This window comes from Pseudophryne corroboree, chromosome 1 (genome assembly GCF_028390025.1).
Source record: "Pseudophryne corroboree isolate aPseCor3 chromosome 1, aPseCor3.hap2, whole genome shotgun sequence".
Taxonomy (NCBI): domain Eukaryota; kingdom Metazoa; phylum Chordata; class Amphibia; order Anura; family Myobatrachidae; genus Pseudophryne; species Pseudophryne corroboree.
The window spans coordinates 488,936,969-488,963,574 of record NC_086444.1 but is presented as its reverse complement, the minus strand read 5'-3'; the positions used below and the strand labels follow the sequence as shown (position 1 = coordinate 488,963,574).

Here is a 26,606-nt window from a genome sequence, read left to right as displayed (position 1 = left end):
CAGTGGCACTTACAGCAATTCCAACTTCTCGTTTTAAATTTGAGTTAAGAACCATCTCATTAGAGGTCTTGAGTCAAATAGCATAATCCACCATTCACGCATAAGGTGCAATTAAAAGGTTTGTTTATCGATAATTAAAGGGCGGCCATAGTTGCTATTCAATGGTTCTGGGCTGCCTTTAATGATCATGCTCATCACACCCAGTTACACAGAATTTAGCCTCGTAAAGCGGCAAAACCTAACTAATGGGCGTGGCAGGGAAAATTCCTGTTTGGTCGGCCAAATAGCTGACTTTTCACACATTTCAGTTTACAGCCTCTGGAGGTGCGAGCTGAAATGTGACTGCTGCGGCTAATGGGAGTCTGATCGAAGCAACATTTGAATAGCTCCGATAGACGCACATGGATCTCTCCAACAATTGAATAGCCCCCACAGATTTATTAAATCATTTCTACATCGTCTACTAATAGAACACCAACTATTGTTGCCGAGCATTAACAGTCAAAAATTAAAAATACAACCAATTGCCAGTATATAAACATGCATGTTCAATCAATTCACTGGCCCAAATGTTTTGGTTTCAATTAAAAACAAATGGCAGACTTTGAATTAGCACAAAGGGGGGTATGCAATGTGACCCCGTAATCTCAGAGCTATTGATTTCACCCCCCTGCCTATTCAATTGAGGCCCGTTATCACCCATTTTGGGGGGAAATTTTCAACAATGCCTTTTTACCTTTCTTGTGAAAAGGGATTGGCCAGCGCAGGTGAGAAAATATGTGAATTCACCGATCCACATGTTTTTCACTCCTGCTGAAATTTTCACTTAAGCGAAATAACAGCCCTGCGATTGAATAGGGCGAATCTTCATTTGCCCTAAAAATAGCAGAGTCACGTTTTTCCACCTAGGCAAAAAAAATGGACCTAATTACTTACCCCTAAAGTCTATTACAAAAACAGATCCACTATCCATTTCCCAGTCTATCTGTTCTTTGCACTGCAGCAAGCACGGATTAGTGATTGTTTTGGTACATTCACCACTTTTGAATAATCTCACATGCTTGTTCATAGAGTAGATGTCAAATATCCAACTACAATTAGTAGAACATGTAAACTGTCGCAAATTAATATCACTTGAGATTTCACAGGGAGAGAAAAAAAAAAAACAATCATGTAACTGACATTAAAGCCCAAACCCTTCACTATTAGCAATTAGCAATGTGTTTTTCAACAAGTCACTGCAGTGTCTTTACCAGAGCGTGACTGTGTCCTAATGAAGCTTTACTACATCAGCATTAGGGTCAATGCCGCCCACACAGAGCTGAGATGTGATTATATTCTGTGTGAAAGTGCATTGTAGAGAATAGACTATCATAATCACCATACAATTAAGCATAACAAAAACAAATAAGTATAACAAACACATTAACACCACGCATTACAGCAGACGTGTGATACAAACAGAAGTGGGAGCTCTACTGCATAGCAGTCTATCCATTAGTCGGGCACTACATAAAGTCAAAGTAATGTGGCCTGGCAATGTAGGAGGTTCAATGATTGCAGATTCCTCAAAAAGTGATCGGTATCAGTAAAACAGGTTGCCCAATATGTTGGATTTCACCGACCACATGGGGATGTAGACTGATAGTGTATGGCACATGTCTTGCAGGTAACCCAGCAGGAGCACAGGTGTATTAATTACTCACTGACATTTTAAAAAGATCCTCAGGTGGAGCTAATTATTTCACTTGTGATTCTGCGAGGAAACCTGCAAAACATGCACTGTGTGGGGTCCTGAGGACAGAGTTGAGAACCTGTGGTGTATGGTCATGATCAGCAGATTTCCAGACCATTACTAGTATTTTACTATTAAAATGGGCACTATCTTTCAAGTTAAGCAAAGCGGACCTTTTGATGAAAATGATCTGTGAATCACTGTAAAATATCTGCACCGTATGGGCACATATTGGTGGATTGGTGAATCGATAAATGAAAGCAACTCAGAATTTTTGTGATTGCTGATCTGTGGGACCCATTAGAAAACAATATATGAAGTAGATTGACCTGAGACATAAGGCTACATTTACTAAGCAGTGGCTTGACCTCAAAACTTAAAGCAGCACCAGTATTAAATGCAGCAGTCTGTTTTCATTTAATATTAGTAATGCTTTAAACTTGGAGGTAAAAGATACTGCTTAGTAAAGCGAGCCCATAGTCTAGAAAGGCCCTGAGCATGAGAGCTTTACATTCTACAGGCTACAACAATTCAAGTGTTTTATTTTTAGCTATATAAAACTGTCTTATTGATATAACATGGCATTGTTAAGGGGTCTTAAACCCCATACACACTAGCCGAGCCCACGCAGATATTGGCGCGGCGGGGACTTGGCATCGGCAAGTGCATACACATTTGCCGATGCCAGCGGGTCAAGGAGCGACGGCTGGGGGAGGGGAGAGAGGGGGGGTGTTACGACACCCATGCTGCAGCTGCCGTTAACGAGGACCTCCCTCGTCTGTACATGTTCAGACGAGGGAGAGGGTCATTAACGACATTGAGTGTACACACTGGATGAGATTGTAAAAGATCTCTCAGATTGGCCCTTCTGAGCAAGATCTTTCACTTTCTCGTTCGTTAGTGTGTATGGGGCTTTAGGGTATCATTCTGAACAATTACTGCAAAGGTTTAGTTATTTTCTGTTTGGTATTCATAATAAAAACCAGAAATCCTTTATCTGCTATGTGAACTCAATGGGGTAGACACACAGCAGTACAAGCTTTAGTTGTGCAGTACATGCAAGTCCCATTAGTTACATATTAGACAGTTACTTTTTGCGTAATTAAACAATGCACAGGTTTTATAGACATACACATTTAAAATTATAAACTAAAGCTGGGTACACATTAGACAACGTGCAAACGACGCAATGGTTGTCCCGATTTCATTAGAACTCCCGGACAAATGATACAGTACATTACAAATGCTGAACAATATATATTGTGTGTTGTTTGGTAGTTTACGATATATCAGGTATATATATGTAGGTAGTGCATACACACTGAAAATAGTTGACTTTCAGAATGACTTGCATGCACAACCAATATGAAGATGCGACTAACAACTCATGGGAGCGTGTGAAAGGGGTATGGGATTTAGGGTCGACACCTATTGGTCGACAGTGACTAGGTTGACACCAGAAATAGATCGACATGAGTTTATTTTGTGTGTGTCTTTTCTACGTAAAGTGACCGGGAAACCCAATTAGTGCACAGTGTCCCCTCGCATGGCATGCTTCGGGCAAGGTGCCTCGCTCCTCTACCGCTGTGCTCAGAACAGGTAATCGTTCCCAATCGTAGTCCACATGGATCGTAAAGTATGAAAAAGTTAAAAAAATATAATGTAAAAAGTGCAAAACGCATGTCGACCTTTTTACAGGTCGACCTTGTTCACATCGGCCTAATGACCATGTCGACATATTTATGCTGTCAAACTAGTCACGGTCAACCTAATGGGTGTCGACCTAAGTGCTATCAACCTAGAGTCTTGATACCATGTGAAAGTGCGTACACACTGGACGATGAGAACAATCTGCTATTCCGATCCATTGGAAAATGACCAATCGATCAAGAAAATCTGTCTGTGTACCCAGATTAAAAGGCATGCATTTATTATGACTTTGCCTACTCTGTCTCGATAAGTTTCCAGAACTAGGGGTTTATTCAGAAAGCAATGAAGAGAGTGGAGAAGCGAGCCAGTGGAGAAGTTGCCCATGGCAACCAATAAGATGCCATGTAATATTTGTCAAATTATACAAAGCAGCTGATTGGTTTCCATAGGCAACTTCTCCACACTTTTCACTGTTTCATGAACAGACCCCCCTAGTCACCTTTATATTGTTATACCCCTTCTTCAATAACCTAACCAGCCCCATGCCATTAGGCCAAATCCAAAGTAATTGTAAGTTATAGAGGCTTAAGTAATAGCCTGCGAGCTGGAGGCTGTGTAAGAATTCTGGCAAGTTGGGTTGTATTTTTAAAGCAGCAATCATTTGCAAGCCCCATAGACTGTGATGTATCATTCTACCTCAACAAGATAGGACAGGAGAGCAGTGTTTGGGAAAAAATAAACAGAGGTGACAGGTCTTCCTTAAAATTAAAAAGGAATATTGTTTTGCAGAAAAATAATGAACCCCGCACATTGGCAATCTGCTTATGCAAAATCAAAGATTAACACTATATCAAAATAATTTAATATGACTGGAACTTGGTGTTTGGCACGTAGATGGAAAATTATTTGGTCAACCTTTGGTGTGTCTTCCGAAAATCACACAAAACAGTGAGAAAGTCAGGTACAGCATAGCATCTGAATTACATAATTGGGACATGGTTGCATGGCTGTGTTATGCTGGAGTGCGACCATACCCCATGGAGGCGTGCTAAACACCGTCTGTGCTACGCTTTGGAAGGGGGATAACGCACATCATGTGAAACCAGGCTGAATTTGCCTATCTTGGGGCAGTGGAACATTCTCCTCAAATCAATGTCCCACTGAAATTAGAATGGCTGTGTGGAATGTGTACAGCTAAAATCACAACTTTGTATTTCATAATCTTTAAATTAAGGGATTTTTTTTTTTCTGAATTTACTACTTAGCAAAAAACAAATGAGTATTCAACTTGAACAAACTAATGCATATTACATAATTATATATACTATACTGAATAATAATGAACTTTAGCCTACAAGATGAGAATAAGTAGTACTTACGGCTTTCCGCCAGGTATTCCAGCTAGGTTTGGAGGCATTCCAGGTACTCTCATATGAGGTGGAGGATCAAACCCAACCTGAAGAAAAGTAAATGAAACTGAACAGAACTCTTTCAAGGACTACTAATTCTCAAAATAGGAATATGAGTGAAAGAGGTTACATAATGAATACACAGTAAGCTATTTCAGAACTATAAAACTTTCTGATAAGGTGCACAAAAGAAATCAGTATTACAATCAGAAATTCTAAAATGTACTCCTAGCCATTTTCTAGCTTTGCTCTTACCATTGGGGAACGTCCATATGCCACAACAGCAGCTGCAGCAGCGGCAGCACTCATCTGTGGGGACATATTATGTAAACTTGCATATGCAGCTCCTGGACTGGTTAGTTCACCATTCATACCAGCATGAGGTACCATTCCAAAGGGAGTAGCATAGGGGCCAGGAACTGCTAGTGGTGTCCTCAATCCAGCAGCTACTTAATGAGGAAAAGAAAGAAGAAAAATAAATTGTATATTTAAGCATATTTAAAAAAAAAAAAAAAAAAAAAAAAATGAAGAAGGACTGCACAGCAACAGGTAGTGGATGCAAAAATAATCAATGAGCCATCGTTTGTGGCCTGTATGTGCTGGGAGTCTGCCAATGGCTGGAAATGTGCAGCACTATGCTTCTACAATACACTCATAATGCCTGAATGATGGTGTGAAACGCTGACTCCTGTAATACACTTCTTTCATAAAGAAGGAGCTACAATACAGTATAAATCTGTTACTTCAATAGAATTGAGCAGCGAGTCATTTTTATCTTTTCGTCACATGAAATTATTGTACCGAAGACGAGCAAAAAAGAAGAAAAAAAAAAAAACCAAGAATATGGTGAAGGATATCCCCCTTGCTCCACTACTCTGTAGTTCATTGGCTGCGTTATTTGCACCACTAGGTGTGATAAGTCCTCAAAGGACGGTTTAAGGAAACTGCCTGCTTGCCCCTCCAGTTGACAAGTCAAGCTAAATGATCTGTAGATGCTCAACAAGTAATACAAAAAACAGAGTTTGGTGGCACTGTGTGGATTGGTGTCAGGGAATGTCTAGAGTCAGCAGCCGGCTGGAGAGAGTCAGTCCAGTGCAGAAGAGCTGGTTCTCCTCGATGTACGGGTGATATTGGTGTACCTGCTGAACAACTTAACTACCAATATCACCCATACAGTGAGGAGAACCAGCTCTCTTCTGCACTTCATCTACTACACGGTGCCCCACCACAAAGGCTTAATTAGATGTGTGCTACGCTGATTGGGAGAGCAAGGCAAGCCATGCCGGGTTACACTGCGGCTGCTGAGAACCAAACGCTCCACACGCTGGGGAGCGACGCTGCAGTTGGACACATTACGGCCGCTGAGAACCGGACGCCCCACATGCTGGGGAGCGGTGACAAGCTACACTGTGGCTGGTAAGAGCAGAACACTCCACTTGTTGGTTAGTGGTTGGTGTGCACCCAACCCTCACCACCTTTGTTTATGAAATCTCCCACTCAATCCCACACATAAACGGGATAAGGATACCTTGTTGTAAACCTCACTGACACAGCGTGGAGATAGACTGTGACAACTGAGTGTCTCTGCTGTACAACCAGTATATACAGTAATATAGCGGTGAGATAGACTGACAACCGAGTATCTCCACTACTGAACATTGATTCTACTTAATATTTATCCAATTAATGGACGGTGATACTAAACATTATCAGGTGTTTCTTCAGGTATAAGTACAGAAAGATAATTATATTTGACTTGAATAATGTGTGCATGATATTTTATGCGATTATATTAGTATCTTAAAAAAGTTTTATTAAAAATGTAGTGTCTTTTGGTTAAGCACCAGCTGGTACAACACTATAATCTGTAGATTCTTGCATATTTTGCCTCGTCTCCGCTTACAGTTGCACTTTACAGATCAACTAGTTTTTAGCTCCACGCTGTGTTTAGCAAGTGTGCTGACGCGATCATTGAGGTCTCCCTCTTTCACTTATGTGGAAGTCCTTGAAATGTATAGGTTTAGCCAGGTGTTTTTATTACAATGTCCATTACCTGCATATTTGGCCTATACAGGGAGTTAACATAGTCAGCACTACATAACTTCTCTAACTGCTTACGGCAAACACGATAAGAATATACAAACATCTACATTTATTAGTGTACACTGGCCTGCATACCTAACAGGTAATGAATGCTTTAGCATAAGCACTTGTATTATTTTTGAGCCACCTCTTTCTATGCACAATAGAACATGTATGAATATGGTTAGAAAACGGTTTAAGCTATTACAGTAACAATTTGCTGTTGCAGTGTACATAACTTCTATTGCTAAACACCCTAGATTTCCACAGAATAGCATTTCTTATAGTAAGAACTCCATCCCTTTTCTACCCGTTACGTAGTCCGATATTTGTTTACAGTTTATTTGCCGAAACTAAAAAAACAAAAATACATAAAAAGGGGTTGAGCGATTTGGAATGAATCTAGACCAGACTCCCGAATTTTAATAGCTCCTTCACAAAAGAAAAATAGATTTCTTCCAGGATTTACATGAAAGGACTTGCCTGTGAAAGTAAATATCACTGCGTTCATTTGCTGTATGCATATAGCAAATATTAACCAACTGGCACTGGGAATTACGGATCTGAGAACAGCATTACATTGAGAATAAGTAGATGGATATCTTCTGTCTGCCTTTCTGAAAACTGGAGTATTTGGAATTAAAATAAAGCCAAGTGTAAACAGTGACTGAAAGTGGTGCAGCTGCAGAAACCGAGCGCAAACATCTGTTATTCATCAGGCCTCTTCCATGGGAGATGGGGCGAGACACGCACAACACATATTTAAGATTCATAGGGTATAACGTACGCAAAATATGCAATGTAAACAGAGCAGCGAAGAAAAGGAGAATTCTTACCAGCTTGGTTAACCAGAGGGTCCATGGAAGGAGGCTTGCCAAGTCCTGTGCGCAGACCTGACGTAGCACTTGTGCCGGGAGTCGGTACATCACCGCGAGGAGTTGGCGTGCTTGATTTCAGAACAGGCGTGCTGGCTTTTTCATGCTAGTATCATTAAACAAATTAAATGAGTATTATTTTTAATCCAGGCCATATTACACAATTTATCACAACAGCAGCTGGGATACTGGGCATCTACTACCAACTGCTTCAGCCAATTTTCATAAATCCACACAATGTTGACAGCATTAACTTGTGAGAAAGAAATGTTGACCTTTAATTCTTCTGCCAAAATGAAAACTCAGATCTGTAGAAAGACTTACACATTTTTATAGCTACGGCAGCATAGAAAAGATGGTTTCAAACTAATTTCTAACCCACAGATAATTTCCTCAATGTGGTCTTTTCAGAGTTTGACAAATTAAGGTCTATTTGGCAAAAAAAAACAAAAAAAAAAAAAATTCTTCTTCCTACATCCAATACATTTACAATTGGCCTACTAAGCTCAGTGGAAAATGAAGGTCTCATGAATTTGCCATCACTTAATTCAAGGATCAGAGCCAAACTCCATGTTCAATGTGGGTCGTTCTTCCAGTAAAATGCATTCATGTCACAGGCAGATCTCACAAGCATACAAATTACACATTACAAAACAGAAACGGAGTCCGCATATTATCTCTTTTAATGCAAAATGTTAAGAAATTTGGAATATTTATGAATTAAAAAATAAAAAATACAATAAAGTAGAAACTCAACAACATTTTTGTCCAAAATTCAATGGAATTGTACAGTGCAGTGGTTCTCAGGACCCCAGATAGGTCACGCTTTCCAGGTCAGTACTCCTAACTCACAGACGCATTTTAAAAGACCCACAGGTGGAGCTACTTATTTCAGTTGCTATTCTATGAGGAGACCTGGAAAACATGCACTGTTTGGGGTCCTGAGGACAGCTTGTGAACCTATGGTAACATCAAAGCATCTGCCAATACATTACTCAATTACCACTTTGTGCCAGTTAATGCAAACTCAATGCTAATTTTAAAGCAAGATTCATAACAGCATTTCAAATCAAATATTGTTTTTGCCATAAAAAAAACGAAAAAAAAAAATAACATGCTTGCCTTCCTCCTATTATCCGCCACCAGTGTTAACACTTATTAACTTATACCAGAGGTTCCCAAACTTGGTCCTCAAGGCACACTATCAGTCTAGGCTTTAAGGATAACCAAGTTTAGGCACAAATGACTTAATTACATCAGTCAATTAGATTTAATCATCTGCGCTCAGCCATGAATATCCTTAAAATCTGGACTGTATGGTGCCACGAGGATCGAGTTTGGTTACAACTGACATGTTATATAAAAATGTATCACTTTCAGAGTAGAGTACATGAATTTAACAATATCATAATTGTAAAAATCACAAGATTAAAAATATTGTTTTCTTACCAAACTCATTTCTTTTGATTTCAGCGATGTTGAACTCCCTGAAGACGCTGTAGAAGCTGGACTGCTAGAAGCATCCTTCTTCATTAACCTGCTTTTATCAATACCGTTTTCACGGGGTGAGTGAGCTGGACTGGCTCTTGGCGATGATGGATCCTTTAGACACACACAGATGCAGTTTTTATTATGTTGTAACGGGATTGCAGTTTAGGAATTTCTGAGAGTCAAGCTGGGTACACACTGGGCGATAGATCAGCTGTTCAAATTGATCAAACGGACGATATATCTCGATAACAAGTCGGCAGGTGTTTACACCTGATATGTCTGAACATCATACACAGACATAGATCTGCGCATCTGACTGTGTGAGTAGGCAGACCATGAACCACCCATACACTTGATGCAGATTCAAATGCTGCGATATGAGGGCAGACATATCAAGCAGCCGATAGGTAAGCGTATATGCTTACCTGAATTGCATAAACTGTCTGTGCGACATGGAGCCCACCGTCAAGTTGCCCAGTGTGTACACAGCTCCATGGAACATTAAAGTATAGTAATATGGCGAGTTTAAACTATAAGGCAGCATCTGTTTTTGAAAAAGAGTGTCTGGTAACACAGGAGCAGATGTATTAAGCTTGGAGAAGTGATAAAGCAGTGATTAGTGGAAGGTGATAACGCACCAGCCAATCAGCTCCAATCATTTTTCAAACCTGTAATGATTGGCTGGTGCGTTATCACCTTCCACTTATCACTTCAGGCTTAATACATCTGCCCCAGTTTCTAGTGTGTGCCAGAAAAAAGTGTCCATTATTGGTAATGTGCTATGTTAGGAGTCTACATTATGAATAAAAGGAGTGGGGTAAAAAAAAAAAAAAAAAAAGTCTCACCTCATTGGAAACATCTACAACCAAGTTATCATCGCTTTTGTCGCCATCACTATCCTGTAATGACAGGCCACAAGCTAATAAAATCCAGTCGCTAGGAGTATAACTTACAATGTAATCAAATATAACATGGTCAAAGAAGATATTTTGCATGAATTGAAAAGGAAGAAAGATTTGTAGGTTTTGGTGGGATTAGGACAAGTATGCTAGCAGCTGAAAAAAGGAATAAGAGGGACAAGGGAGTTGCAAAAAAAAAAAAAAACACACACATTAGGCTTTAATAAAATTATTTAACCACATTACTACAAATATGCCATCAAATTCATTTGTAGATAGAAAAAAAAAAAAAAAACACCAAAAACTGCAGACCCCAGGAATCCACATACAATGTTGAATCCTGAAGATATTTCAAAGGTTCTACAAATCTGACCCCTGCTGTTACTGTATTTATTGTTGCTTGCATAATACTTTTTGAAACTACTGGAAATGCTTTTCAAACCGGAAAACCAAGACTGTTAACCGTCTGGCTTTCTGAAAGACAAACAGGAAATAACTATGCTCTGTGAGACAGGGTTATCAAAGGGCTAAAATACATCTCAAGTGTACTGCCAAATATTTCTGGAAAAATGTTGAATTGCATTTTTTTTTTATAATACATACACACACATACACTCGTTACTACATTTTAATTGCAATTTCCAACAGGCAATTTTCAGAAGCTTATCACAACTAGAGATGTAGATACATTATATTATCTAGATAGATATTAGTTTGTGATTAAGATGGGAATGCCTAAAAAATGGTCTTGAATCAAGATTCGTCCTCCTTCAAAAGGGATGTGTAGCACTGATCTCAAATTAAATGGCTGAATGTTTACAGCGACAGAGCACTCTGTTATGAGCAATTGATGGCCCCTAATATAGTGCTGACTGCCCTGCATTCTGGAGTGTCAAATTTAAAACATCCTCAGAGAGGAACTAATAAAGTAATCAGTTCCACTGTAATCAAGCTGGTAAAGGCTTGCTTATGTTAGTACTCGGAGGGGCATAGATAGGAGGATTAATAATAAGGCACAAATAAAGCTTTTAATGATTGATGACAAAGTGGCAGTGGACTTCTAAAGGCTGCAAGCAAAATTGATAATTAGGTTATGTTGATAGAGGACAAAAGGTGATTAAGTAATTATAATTATTCAGTATTGTGTAATATAGGGGTCTATTCAATTGATCCGGCAAGTCGGGGAAAAAAAAAATAGCTTTTCTGACTTTTTTTAGGTTGAATCTGGATTCGACTTATTCAAGTCAGTTGCCGTTTTTCAAACTTGTCGGAAAACACGTGGATCAGCTGCCAATCCACATGTTTTGTTGGATTTGCGGACATTTCCGACAAGTTTTTGGCCCGTTTTTGACAAAGCCAAAACCTACTTCAAAAAAAAAAAAAAAAAAAAAAAAAAAAAGAGGATCCGACACCCATTGAATAGACCCCGTGGACTACATGTATGGTCAGCTTTAAAAAAAATATCATGTGCTAGTATTTTAATTTGCACATTTCCTGAACTTTAACGCTGGCTCCTAGCCCCTTAAAAAACAAAACACTAATTGTAAGCCCTGCCTTGCAATACAATAGAGAAAAACAGTCTATCACTCTGCTAAAGCTAATCTTTTAACAGGGAGCCTGCTGCCTACAAGTCTGCACAACACTAGACTGACAAAAAAATTAAGGAAAAAAATAAATCAAAATAAACCATACAGCAGTTTAGCACATTTATTAATTATATTCCAGTAGATGATATAACCATTAAGTACTACAGGTTTTTTTTGTGCACACATGATTTTCAAGTGTAATAGCAACAGCATTAAAAAAGTTTCAGAAGATAGTCCTTGGGTAGACGGTCAACAAAATTGGAAACAAATTACTTTTGCATTTTTTAAAAACAAGCCTTGGAGAGTGCTAAATTGCATAGTGATAAAGCAACAACCACCTGCTAACTGCCATGCCACAGGCTGTGTTGACAAATGGCAGTTAGGAGCCGAATGGTTGGTACTTTATCACCGTGCAATGAATCACTCTCCAAGGCTTGATAAATCTGGGCCAAGACTGTTGTGCTCTGGTCATGCTGCCCACCTGTTTTGATCTATATACAAAGTCTCTGCCATTATTAGGGTATTAAACTCACATAGTGGCTTGAATCTTTATCATCCACCTTTCTCTTTTTGAGATCATTACAATATTCTGGTCCATTCCTCCGTTTGTCTGATGCTCGTAGACCGTCAGAAACCAACAGAGAATTGCTCTTAAAAAAAAAAAAAAAAAAAAAAAAAAACACACAACATGAAAAGCCATTCATAAAAAAAAAAAATTTATATATATATATATATATATATATATATATATATATATATATATATATATATATATATATATATATATATATATATATATATATATATATATATATATATATATATATATATATATATATATATAATAGCTGGTGTTTGGCACTCCTAATTCAAACGCTTAGCTGCAGCCGGTGCCGCATCCTTGTCATGTATATGTATGTATGTATATGTGTATATATATATATATATATATATATATATATATATATATATATATATATATATATATATATATATATATATATACAAAGACGTCAAATAGTTGCTCTGCACCCTCAGAGGTTTAAGAGTAAGTGGTGGCAAGTTAACATGTAATACATCTAGTTTTCTTTTTTTAATTCCAAGATTTCCCCCCCCTTTTTTTTTTTTAATCATTACCCATAAAATGTTTTTACACAAAGTCCCCATTAAACGGGTTGGGTATGGGATACCACCGGTCACCATACAGACACTGGGATCCCGATGTACAGGTTGCCGGTGTGTGTGTGTGTGTGTGTGATGGGGGGGGGGTGTTGCACACACAACGAAGCCCCTTGCGGACTCAGTGGCTTGCTGCACTCGCCACAGGTTCTATTCACACTCTATGGGTGGGAATAGTCAGTCGGCAGGCCGACTGACGGGCTTTACACTGGGTGGGATTGCGGCATCAGCATAGCGAGCGGCGGTCACATAACTGCATCCCACTTAAACACATTTAAGTATAACTAATCTGAGCAGATGTATACCAATCCATTCCTCAGACTTCTCAACATTTTAAAATACCTATGTGCTTTACGGTTTGTGGTGTTATTTTGAGCTATCTAAATGTACCTTTGCTGTATACACGCCAGAATTTTTAACTTTGTCAGTTTCAAACTTCTATAAATACCACCATCACAAAGAAGTATCAGCAAATCCAAGATTAACATGCACAGTATAAGTTATGGTCAGATATCTAATATATGATCCTGAAAAGGTGTCTTTCTGATGAAGTAAGTTTTTTGGAGTATCTTTCTAGAAATCGTATGGTACTTGGGGTTGGAGGGAAGCTTTAAATTAAGGACACTCCTTGTCAGAAAAGTTTGGGTGAAAACATGCCGTGCTTACACAGCACAATCTAGGCACAACATATATGCTAGGTTATAACAAGCAGTGCATATACTATATGCAAACACTTTTGAGATGTAACAAAGTGTCTCACGTACATAGCAAGGTAGAATGTATTCTTCTACAAATTGTGTAGTACATCTAGTTGTGCATTCGGTCCTCTAGGATTTTAACACCACATTAAATCACATGTGTGTACAGTTTAAAAAAAATAAACACTAATAAAAGCATGTAAATTTAATGCCAGCATGTTTTAGGTTTAAAGTATCAAACGCAAAGTGCTATATATATATTTTTTTTTTATTACCATTTCCTTACTTTTTTGGGGGTGTTGACATTTTCAGAATCTATTAAGACAATGTTGATACGGACCGAAAAGTAACTCAATTATGTTATGTGCTCCTACTGTACTAAAGGAGAGATCAAGCTTATTGGCCTTGTATGTATAAGGTGCTTTCAAAGCATTTTTACTCCGTGGTAACATTCAGTAACGTCAAGCTAGCCAAGTACTGTTTGGGGAAACCAAATAAAACATCTATTTAGGTGGAGTATTTCTACCTTCTCAGAGTACAGGTTAATGACAATGCTACCCCCACCCCTTACAGCAGGTGTGAGTTTTTAAAACTAATCCCTCTGTATGTTTCATTGATCAAGCAGTTCCACTAGAAATCATTTTTAATCCTTAAAACAGCTTCAAATCAACCCCAGATTACCCTGCATGGTAAACGTAAATGGGGCACGTAAATGCAGATTTTTCCCCTCAGCCTCAGGAGTTGCAAGTGAAAAATCCACGTTAAATGCACCCTCTAAAGATTGATGTAAAGGGTAACCAATAGATTTTGGGCCCTTAACCCTGAATTTATGGCATAACGTCCATCAGTCATGGGTTTACCTTTGGGGAATTTGCATAATAGTTGAAAAGGGGTTACCACCGATAAATTAAATCTGCCACATAATGCATCATAGATGTATACCAATTTATCTTTTCCTCATGTCAGGTAGTGTTTTCTTTGATGGTATATTAGAATAAAACGCTTTATGGACATTATATAACCAAAACACTTTACATGAATCTTTTCACAATTACAACCATCTGAAACTCTTACACCAGAACTTAAACCACTAGTCTTCCTGAAAACATCTATACCAGACAGTAGAATCTTCGGATACTGTCAGATCCATAAACATAGATGGCCAGGTGGTAAGTTTTTTTTCCCCCTTTCTAGGCCACACACACACACACACACACACACACACACACCCACCCAGGAGCATCATTATTAAGCTTAGAAAATAAAAATAAAAACTGGCGAGTGACAAGACTGAAGAAAAATGTTGAAAGCAAACTTCATTTTTGGTCTCTGGAGTGACCATTTTGTGTGCAAATACACAGGAAAAACTTTGATGTACATGTAGTTTTTGTATTATTTTTTTTGTTGGTTTAGATTTTAATTGAATGTTAATGTATTGCTTCTACATATTTTTATCTTAACACTTTAAGTAGACTCCATACACTGAAGGGGACAGCAACAGATCTCCTCTAGAACTAGCTGAATATGAAGTTGATAATTTCACTGTGCTTTTAAGACTCGTGTAACACATGATCTAATCGTTTTAATGGCAGAGGCAATCAGATGTGGACCTCCCCTATACAGTTATTGGGGTCAAAACCAAACAGGGAATTCATGGCAATGTTGAACAGGCACGGCCGTACATTCACTACACTAATTCTGAATTAAACAGAATAATTTCGCACCTATCCCTTCACTGGATACTTTGTCACCGATAGCATTGAACCAATGGTTGCAACATGTGAAATAGCACACATATAGAGATCGCAGCAGGTCACTTGGATAGTAGTATAAAACCTACTGAACAAACTGAGTGGAGAAGGTGTCCAGACAATGTTGTACTAGTCAACCTTTATGTGGCACCAATCTATTGAACTGGGTGGCAAAGTTCTTCCAGTTGCAGCAAGAATGAAACCTCTGCCGCACCACTGATTGTGTCTTCTCAATTCAAGGGGAGAGAAACCATCTTTGAATCTATTCTTTGCAATCAGAACAAACTTTGGAGCCCTCACTCCCACTTTTGTGAAGCAATGCAGTATGTCACTGGTTATATTATGATTGGCGTGGGTTTAGTCCATGGCCAAATGTTTTCTATGTTCATCAACACATTTGCAAAATAGTTAAAGAAACCTGATGACACTAATGGCAGGTACATTTAAAAATATCCCATGCACTTTAGGATAAACAAAATACATGATGCATCTTTAAACCCAGCACTATTTTACACAAATTGAAATATTGAACCAAATCTGTATACACCATCCTTATGAAGCGAACTTGAGCAAAGAAACTTTAGCATAGATCAGTACTCTAACTTTCTGTACATGCAGCTTATTATGCTCACTACGCTGCAAGGCTAAAACGTGAGAGTTTACCAAACCTGTAAGCAAAAGCCCTGAATAAGGATAACAGGGTACTGATCCTAAATTACTTCCAGTGTACTAAAACAAAACCAGAACATTTGCATGTACTGTACTGCAGCATTACAATGATAGTCTGCATAGGAAGTTGAAAATGACACCAGATAGGTATTGGGCAGATGATGTTGCAGCCCCCAGCTGGAACATTAAAAAAAACAAAAAAACAAAAAACAAAACTTTGCACTTCAATAAAAGACTGGTATTTACTTAGAACAAAACACGAGCTGGATAAATAAAGAATGCTGCCCACAGTGCCTCAAGATTTCCTTTTGTTATATCAGTTACAGCACCTTTATATTAATTTTGTCAGATCTGGTTTTAAGACCCAGCTGCATTTCACACTTTTTTTTTTTTTGCAAGAAAAAAAATCAGTGTAAAAAAAATGAAAACAATTAAAAAATTAACAAAAAAGGGTTATAAAATAAAAGATAGAGATACTAGAACACTACACACAACTGCCTTGACAATATTTTAATTATAGGACAACATGGACACACAATGGATAGCATTGTTGTATCACAGCACTGAGATCATGATTGCGACATAGCCCGTACTGCGTGGAGTTTGAATAGTCTTCCCATGTACAGTATGTGTAAGTGAGAGTGTAATAACCAGCAGGTGGAAGGGACATTGGTAGTTGTGATCAACTGTGCTGTCAAAACTATGGTGAACATGTACTAAGCAGTGATAAGAGCGGAGAAGTGAGCCAGTGGAGAAGTTGCCCATGGCAACCAATCAGCTGCATTATACTTTTACAGTATACAAATTTTAAATGCTACATCAATGCTGATAGGTTGTCATGGGCAACTTCTCTACTGGCTCATTACTCTACTTTTATCACCGCTTAGTACATCTCCACCTATTTTTTTTAAGAGTTTTAATGAAATTGGCATTTAGATCATTTTCACACAGCAATATACAATCACCTATTTAAACATCGTTAAAGAATTTTAGAAAATATGGCTGAATGGACATATTGTAAGATTAGCATGAAGTTACTTACTGTTCCTGGTTCTCTTTCTGCTCACGAAGAATTCCAGAAATGCAGACATGTCCGTTCAGACACATAAGCAAGAAGAAAAAAATAAATAAAAATAAAAAAAGGGAGGACAAATTAGAAGACAAGTCTCAATAGGTTTAAAATGTATTTTATTTTTCATTCATAATAAAAAATTGCACATTTTTAATACAAATAATTATCAAGGTACAGCAACATTTAAAAACAAGAAAATACAATTTGCATAAAGCCCCAACCAAAATAAGTTAAAGTAGTGCAAATGTGCCCATTTGTTTCATTGCATACAAATAGCGTGGAAGTTCTTGCTGCAACCTAGTTTGAGCATATTTCTTTGCATTACCTTTAACAACGAGTTAACAATTTCCAAGCCAGCATTAAGTATAATGGTCCATTTGGTATTTCTGGCTACAGAAGACCCACCAATTAGACTTTTTCCTTTTATTACTGAAAATTCTGATATATATTAATCTAGTAGTAAAAGAAAGTTTAAATGAAAATGAAGTTTTAGTGCATCTTCAGCCGGTACATTATTGGACAGATTTTATATATAATAATGCTGTACAGATTTCAGTTTACAGCAAATACTTGACAAAATTAGCAAGCTCAGTGTTTCAGATTTTATTGTGAAAGACAGATTTATTTTTCTATATAATGTAAAATTTAAAGTATGTACTATGGAACCATTTCACTTAATTCAAAGGTGGTTTTAGATGTCCCTCTTACTGCTTACAGCATGCAACATTTTAGTTTTATATCATCCATAGCAATACCATGTACAACCCAAGGACAGTAAAGTGAAGGCAAAACCAGAAAACTAGCGTACACATTAGAGAAATTCAATTCAATTTGGGAGTTATGTGACAAAGTATTTAAATGTGCCCCAAAACAGGCCATTGCATTTTAGAAAATGCAAGGGAACACAGGATGCTTAAGTGCTCAAGACCACTTAAGCCTTAGCATACGCCACAAAAAGTTTGGATATTTGGGAAGAAAAAAAAAAAAAAATCTGACATCCTAGATCGGCTTGCCATGCCTCTCACCTCTGTGGTGGTCTGTATCATGATGTTTCTTGTCATCTTTTAGAGCGAGGTGAGACTGCCCACCAAGAGCATTTGAAAGGGCAAGAAGACCTGCGCTGCTTCCCAGGGATGGAATACCAGTTGGCTGAAGGCCTGATGGATGTGGAGTTAGAGGCACTGGTGGTCCATGACTGTGGGACAAATGTTGAGCTTGTAACTGCTGCTGCTGTAGTAGTTGTAGTAGTAGCAGCAGATGATGTGTGGTAGAGATGGTAATCCAAGTAAATACAAAGAAAAACACATTTGAATTAGAAGAAAATCTACACATGCTAAAATATATATTTCCATAAATAGTCCATTTTATTACAGCGCTAAAAAAAGGGTCAATTCAATAGAACGCAAATTGAATAGTGCTGGGAGGGAGCTCCCAAGTTATTCAATTCAGCGTGATATCAAGTAGAATGCCTGTACTCGCAGACTAAACAGGGTGTTGAGCCGTGAGAATGGGCACAAAACAGCATTGTGGACCTAGTTTTGTCAGATTTCTGCTCACAGCCTAGGAGGGGTGAGAAGAAATCCTCATCAGGGGTAACATCGCACAGAATTGAATAGCTCTGGGAGTTTTCTCCCGATGCATTTCAAATCAGCATTCAACTGAAGCACCCTACTGGCAGTCACCCATGTACCAGTTCAACGTAACCAATAAGGTCAAGTCCAAAGGAATGCGTTGAAAGGTTAGATTTTCTCGCTCCACAACTACAGTTATGAAAATACTAAGGGCCAGACTTAACGACAAAGGACATTCTTATCACTCATTTCAAATATTAAATGGTGCTCCAGCCAATCAGCTCCTGTCATTGTTCAAACACGACAGGAACTGATTGGCTGGAGCACCATTTAATATTTGTAACAAGTGATAACAAGTACAGTATATCACTTGTTAAATCTGCGCTTTTATTCATAAATAAGATTTTAAAAAAGGATAAAGAAAAACACAGGCAAATGCATTCCTTTGTCTGTAACACCTGGCAGATGCGGCTGTACTCTGCCCTGCCTTGACCTATTAACAGTCAGTTTTCAGAAAAATATTCAATGATAACATATCGCCATATACTTTCCTAAACTGTATTATTTTCCAGTTGCCAGACTAGAAATGTAACCATTATACATCACTGCAACACAGCACTTATTGTGCTGTACAACAAAAATGCTATTACACTGAAATGCTCAGTTTATTTAACAAAACATTCCACTGTTGCATACACAATGTAAGGAACATTACCTACAAATCAACAAACAAAAGTTCTGTCAAAGAGAGAAAAAAAAAAAAAAAACAACCAACGCATTTATATGCTAAGAGGGTGTTCCAAGTTTAAAAGGAAAAACAAAGTTTATGCAGTACAAGCAAATGTTCTACTATGGCATCAAATAACAACCAACCTGTTATAACATTAACACTAATATACGTCTTGCAACATACCTCCCACCACAACAAGAACAGCAGCTGCTGGAAAACGTAAGAAACAACCCTGACTACACAGCTGCACAAAGCAGTCTATTTCAGGCCACAATCACAATGCACACAGAGGCTGCTATGAGGAAGGGGGTGGAAGGGGGGGGGGGGGGGGAGAAATGTGATAAAATGGAAATTACAGTATTCACACAGCAGATAAAGCATCATGCACAGCAGGATATCTGGGAGATGCAATAAATATAGGTTTTAGAAACTGTACAATTAATTTGTACCAATTTGTGGCAGAGAGTCACTGCGGTCAGCAATGGATATTTCATACTAAATCTGGGATTTGGAGCATACAGCCATCAGATTACTTACTTTAGAACACAAAATAGGCCTAGGATTAATTCCAGAAATGACAGTTGAATTAAAGAGTCACAACACTAATGATAGCTTTCAGAAAGAGAAACCAAGAAAGAAAAATAGGGAGCACAAAAACAAAACAAGTCCATAAAAACAAATATAACACTCCATGTGTTGTATGCAAGTTTCTTGTATGACAATATATTCAACCTAGTTATTCATAGGCTTTGCAAGGATTAAGTAGATACTCACACAAGTAAGCCCTCAAGAGGTTAACCTTATCCTCTTAAGCTTCACACACTACAATCCTAGATATGACTAGCAACCACAGCCAAGGAGAGAAATAAACCAGCATCTTGCTAATCCTTTAGCCAATCACCTCATGCAAAGTGAGCCTGTTAGGAGGCAGACAACTCAATAGGACAGAGCTGGCTCAGAGCATGCAGTTCGACTTTTGACAGAATGCTCAACCATCCTAAAACATTATGCAAGAACAGATCACAGCATATGTAGCAAACCGTGCCAGAAAACCTATAAACACCATTCACTATGCACTCTGCCAGATCACATTATGTACATGCACGGTGAGAACACACACACACACACACTGCTCAAACTGTCACACAATTAGTCACATTTTAGGCCTCAAATGAGTTTACAAAATATTTATTTACACATGCATGAATGAAATACATACACATATATATATATATATATATATATATATATATTTTATACACACATATACTGCTGGGGAAATGAATCACGCAGAAAGGAGAATTATGTCTGGCTTATTTGCATGATAAAACTTGTGATCTCTCATACTCACAATAGGTGTCTAAACCGTTAAATTACTATTTCTTTACTTGGTGTGAAAGACGCTGCTCCCTTGGAGCATACCCCCCCTACTCCCTATTGTTCTGCCTACTAAGTCGGCCTGCTCAACAATACTGACAGCTGCTATCAACTTGGGCAGTGCATACTTTCAATGCAGCTGCTGCTTGTAGCAACAGACAGAAGCTCCTCATGCCTCCTCCCATTTGGGGAGACAGGTTGACACACTGCATTTTCAATGAACGGGAGCAAAGGTTCTTCGATTAGTCAACCAAATGTTATGCTCCATTGATTTTGCAGGAGTCTTTCAAGCAAGACAGAAGATAAGACTTATAGCATTGCTCCAGCTAATTATTGATCACACAAGAAAAAGAAAAAAAGAAATTAACATATGCAAACCAAACAAAGCACACTAAAGCGCTATTTCAAATATACCAGCTTACGTGAAAAAGTTTATATATAAATATGCAAGTGTTCATGCAGAATTAAATAGAAGATAAATATATCTTTATATATATTGATTGGATCACACATTGATTTAAATCTGGTTCAGTAGCAATTCAAATGTGAAACATCCCTGCCATTTGGATGGGGGAAGGGGGGGGGGGGGGGGATGTAAATGAGGGAGCATTTAGGGGGAGGGTGTTAGAGTGAAGGAGGTTAGGGGGAGGGAATGTTTATGCAAGGCTAAGCTGTCAAGTATAATAAAGCGGCTTGAATAAAACGTAAGCTGAAAATCCACTGAAGCTTCCCATTTCAGGGAGGAAAAAGCTATTAAAAGGAAATGAAGGTCACCCTCCCAGTTTATTTCACCTAATTGACTGCCAATGGCTTACCACAGACAAACCAACTGCAGATCTGCAATTGAGAAACTGATGAAAGGAGAGTTTTCAAGCTGAGACTCATTCTTTTATCAGCACTAATCCTCCCGCGTTTTTATGTCTTTTTTTTTCCCCCCTCCATCTCCAGTTGGGATGTAATTTTAAGCACAGATGGATTAACTGGTCCCATTGTCTGCAGACGTCACTGGACTATGGCACTGTTAATCCATACAGCAGCATGTCTAATTATCATTACAAAGTGTCTGAAGGAACCATAAAGACCAGCAGGGCATCTTCTCACAAGCAATTAACATAAATTGATAAATGAGTAATTTGAATCGGCTCAAGCCGCTCGCATGAATAAAATCAAAAGCGACAGCTTCTTGTTTCGGCTGCTTTCTGCTTGCTCTGGGAGGCCAAAAAAACTGGTAGAAGCACTCTAGACTTGATGTGGCGGGAATAATTGAATTCACACAGAAGGAGGAATGCATGGTTCAGTGAATTCATTATTGCGCAACAAAACCTGTGATTGACAGTCATAGGGAGGTAGCATTAACCCATAAACAGATTAAGGGAGGGGGTATGGAGGGAGAAAAAAAAAAAGTAAGAAATCTACTAAAACCTGCAACACATTATGTCAGGCAATTAAATACGTTGTTGAAAGCACTGAAAAGCTGCTCTCAGAGAACATCAATCCAAAACTGAATCTGAGAAACAGAAATGGTGGAGCAAGCCCTAAGGGACCAATTCATTAATGTCCATCACCGCTAACAGAAACTAACTGTACCATTTTATTGAGAGAGGGGTTTAAATAAACACAGTGGAATGTACTACCCATCTGTAAAGGGGTGTTTCAACCTAAATATTTGTCATGGATGCTGAAGTATATTCACTGGTTCATAAATGTTCTAGTCCATAAAAGCAAATACACTTCACTAGTTTAGGAAGCATTTCTAGTTTATTACTTAATGAGTTGTACCACTACAATTGCTTATTTAACAAAACGTTAAATGGAAAGTTTTAGGATTATTATTATTTATTTATTTATTTTTTTTGGGGGGGGGTCAAATACACAGCAAAACCATGCCTTGTAAGAGTTTGTCCCTTTAAAAAAAAAAAATGTCTGAGATCGGCCTGCATCCTGCACCTCCGGCAATCTTGGACTCGATTATACCGCTTTCAGATCACATATGCCGGATCCCACCCGGTAAGAGAAACGTGTCCTTACCGGGTGGGATCCGGCATTTGCTCTGCTTTTGTTGGCTTTCCGACCCGGCAATATACCGGGTCGGTTGCCATGGCAGCGGTGGGGCGCAGCAGCAGCAGGGCGGGGTTAGAGGCAGCGCTGGGAGATGAGCTCATCTCCTGCGCCGCCTCTCCCTATCCTGTGAATGGAAACAGTGTCGCATCGACGCGGCTCCCATTCACACTGCGCCTGACCTGGTATTCAACCCGGGTATAACCCTTCTTTTATACCGGGTTGAATTACCGGGTCAGGCGACCTGCTAATTCGCCGAAAGTGCTTTCACATCGCACACTGACCCGTGTCGACACGGCAATATGCTGTGTCGATACCGGGTTATTTGTACGATGTGAAAGGGGTGTTACTTACCACCGATAATATCAGGAAAACAACACGTGAACAATGTACAGATTATAGGGAAACGCATCAAGTCAAAAGTGGAGCAGTTATCCATAGCAGAGTTTCCCAAATGACTGGTATAATCTGATTGGTTGCTATGGGCAACTTCTCCACCTGTCCTCTTAAAATAGTTAGAAAAATCTCCCCCTAGATCTATTCAATGGTTCAAAGTACAACATATTCTAATGTTTAAAAACACAGCTTCTGGATGGTATCAAGTTGAAATACTTCTTTCCAGTGGCTCCTCCACTTCCATTTCAGGATTACAAATACCTTACATACAGTGTATTGCAATCGCCAGGAATAAATATAATATTGCTATATACTATAAACCAAAAATAATATGACCAATAACTTACCACAACATACAAGTAATCTGGTGCAAGCCTGGCCAACCTGTGGCTCAGCTGCTGTTGTAAACTACAAATCCCAGCATGCCTTGTCAGAGTTTTAGCATTTACTAATAGTAAAACTGTGGCAGGGCATGCTGGGCCTTGTAATTTCACAGATAGAGAGACACAGGTTGGTCTGGCCTAATCTAGTGGAAATAGCTATACTACCCAAAACAAGGGAACAAAATATGTTCTCCAGCCCTTTGTCTTGCACAATACACAATAATTAAGGGAGGGGGGTGGGGTTAAAAAAAAAGAAAAGTGTGTGTGCGTGCAGGGTGGGGGGGTGGAGTTGACAAATGTAGGCTCATCTGACAAGCTTTTGTTTTTATTTAGAAATTATGTGGCAAGTATTGGGCAGCAATAATTTTTGTATTTTTACCCGTTTGTTTTATTCAGCCAAAGCCAAAATGATGTAATCACAGTAACCTGTGCGCTGAACACCTGCAACAGTGCATACTTCCGTTTACATACTGGCCCGATCAAATGTGGGACAATGAATTAAAAACATTATAGCAACAATACAAGCCATGAATCAAAAATACTAAAACAGCAACTGCACAATAAACTATATAAACCAACCATAAGCTAAATATAAGCAAGTGGGCTGGTGACATCAGGTGAAGCTGCATAGAGGCAAAGATCACAAAATGCCTTAGTCTGCAAGATGAATACCTAAAAGTTAGGGGTTTAGACAAAGTTAATAGTTGGATCCCAAATCAAGACTGTCAGGCAGAATAATGTCCTCAATATATGAAACTCACATTTACAGTGGAATAGACTGGCGGCATGTCCAACAAAGGCCATCATTGACACCTTGTGCTTCAGAATAATAAGCCGTACAGACTTCAGATGGTAAAGGTCAAATTTGTCTCCCACGCTACACTATAGAAACGGTGTAAAACTAGCCTCATGGCTGTTCTCTTCCAAAGATCACTTTAGGAAGTTATACATTTAATGTATATACTTTTTATTAACAAGCTAACCCCCCCCCAAGCAGGCTATTCCACTAACCAAAGTTATGAGAGAGCACATTATGTTGGCTGTACATTTGCAGCAACACAAAACGCTTATGCATAACATGATTGATAAAACAAGTAAATAAAGCTGGATATACACACTGTAGGAGGTAGACCTGGAAGGCCACGTACCCCGATGATGGCATTCAGCTCTGCCATTGTCACTTGTTTGGCTCGCTCTACGGCTTGAGCTACCTGTTGTTGATGCTGTAGGTGAAAAGAAACATTCAAATACTGTGGAGGTTTAAAAAAAATAAAAAAAATAAAAATTGTAATAAAACCAGTTGCCTTATATAAAAGCAGCTACTAACATTCAGAAATATCTAGAATTTTTACAGGCTCCATTCTATATCTTTCAAATTTCTTTCATGTATATTTGTGAATGTCAACACTAACCTTTTTAAATGGAGCACTTATATATTATGTATTTTAGGTTTAGCAATCTTACAAAGGGAGCTGTTCACCATTGAACAAACCCACTCAATAAAACATGCCGTCCCATCCTCCCAACCTGCTGTAAAGTTTGCTGTGTTACGTTAATGTAGTGGGGGACAGTAGTCACTAACATAGACAGAAAAAGGGGAAGGGGGTAAGGATTTTAAATTCATGTAACTTTGGCCTATTTTATGCCACTGAACAAACCACATTTTTCCATTTCAAGGGACACATGAGTGAAAAAATACAATCTCTGTAACACATACCACCCCCATCTACCCTGTTACCAGGACAGTCCCGATTTGGGAGCCTCAAACAGGTGGAATTTAAAGGAAATTGGCGTTTTGAGATAGAACAGGATGTAGCTTTATTTGGCACAAATTCATGATGGGCATGTTTTTCTGAGAAGGGGTTGTCCAAAGTTGGGCACCCTTTAAGGTTTGCAGACTAATTCACAAAATATCACTTTGTGGGAGCTGCCTTTTGTCAGACATTAAACGTGAATAACCCTAGCTTACAATATGCACAGTGTCATACTGGTATAAAGTAAGGAACATCATTTCTAGGCAGATATTTTATATAATAGCTAGATATAGATATATCTAAATATACCCGTGAATTTAATTTTCACAACTCAAAACACAAAAGCCCACAATGTGTGTGTGATGTGGAGCTAAAAGGTGCTAAATAACCCTCTATTGTGAGCTGGCTTTCATAAACAAGAACTAAAATAGCAGGGACATTAGATAAAAAATAAGGAGCCGTAGGCAGCTGTGTAAAAGGGTTGGGGCTGGGATCCCGGTAGCAGAATGCTGGCAGAGGGGCAGGGGCTCGAGCGCAACACGGCTCCTTGCGGACACGCCACATGTTCTATTCCCACTCTATGGGTGTCGTGGACATCCACGTGTGGGAATAGTCCCCATCAGTCGCATGCAGACTGTCGGGCTGGTAAGCGGGTGAGATCCCGGCGTCAGCTTGGTGACCGCCGGGATCCAGAGCGTCCGGTCACATGACTGCTCCTGTAAAATACAACTGATCATTCAACTAATTATGTCTCCTGAATCATTGGTTTGACAGCACAGAGGTCTGTTTAATTCTTGCTAGAGCTAATCAGTGCAAGATACTGTTTAGAACAAAAGCTTTTGAGGCTGCAATAGCAACCTGTAAGGTGAGATGTGACATTTAAGTAGCTGAAAACAGGAGAGGTTTTGTTTTTAGACATGGGGAGACTTTCGGTGGGACTGCTAAAGTTTTGCAATGCAAGAGAGAAAAAAAAGCCACAATGCCAGAGGAAATAAAGTTACCTCAAATATTTTCTGTACTGATTAAATCACAAAAATCTTGCCAAAAAAAAAAGGCAGTTTTATCAGCTTTTATGGGATAAAATTTGTATTTTAGGTTCACAGGTTATTTAAAGAACGACCTTTAAGTCTAACACGCAAGGTGCTTATTCATGTTACACATACACAATTTTTCAGATTTAAAAACCAGTGAACATTTAAAATTAGGGTTTTCATTATAGAGAGGTGTTTCCTCTTGTGCAC

At 38.6% G+C, this 26,606-nt stretch overlaps 1 protein-coding gene across 9 annotated transcripts in view; it reads right to left on the bottom strand.

Moving 5' to 3' along the window:
- The window catches only part of LOC134895135 (transducin-like enhancer protein 1), a 63,220-nt gene that overhangs the window by 11,494 nt on the left and 25,120 nt on the right, over positions 1–26,606 (bottom strand). Inside the window, exons 6-14 of one of the 9 annotated variants that reach the window (XM_063913813.1) lie at positions 24,730–24,861; positions 18,122–18,326; positions 17,067–17,083; positions 12,261–12,377; positions 10,088–10,141; positions 9,201–9,353; positions 7,713–7,857; positions 5,050–5,243; positions 4,765–4,841 (exon numbers count right to left, since the gene is read on the bottom strand). In XM_063913813.1, the coding sequence (XP_063769883.1) occupies positions 4,765–4,841; positions 5,050–5,243; positions 7,713–7,857; positions 9,201–9,353; positions 10,088–10,141; positions 12,261–12,377; positions 17,067–17,083; positions 18,122–18,326; positions 24,730–24,861 (1,094 nt within the window). The remainder of the gene's footprint in view (positions 1–4,764; positions 4,842–5,049; positions 5,244–7,712; positions 7,858–9,200; positions 9,354–10,087; positions 10,142–12,260; positions 12,378–17,066; positions 17,084–18,121; positions 18,327–24,729; positions 24,862–26,606) is intronic. The other 8 variants (XM_063913814.1, XM_063913817.1, XM_063913815.1 and 5 more) reach the window with 8 other exon arrangements.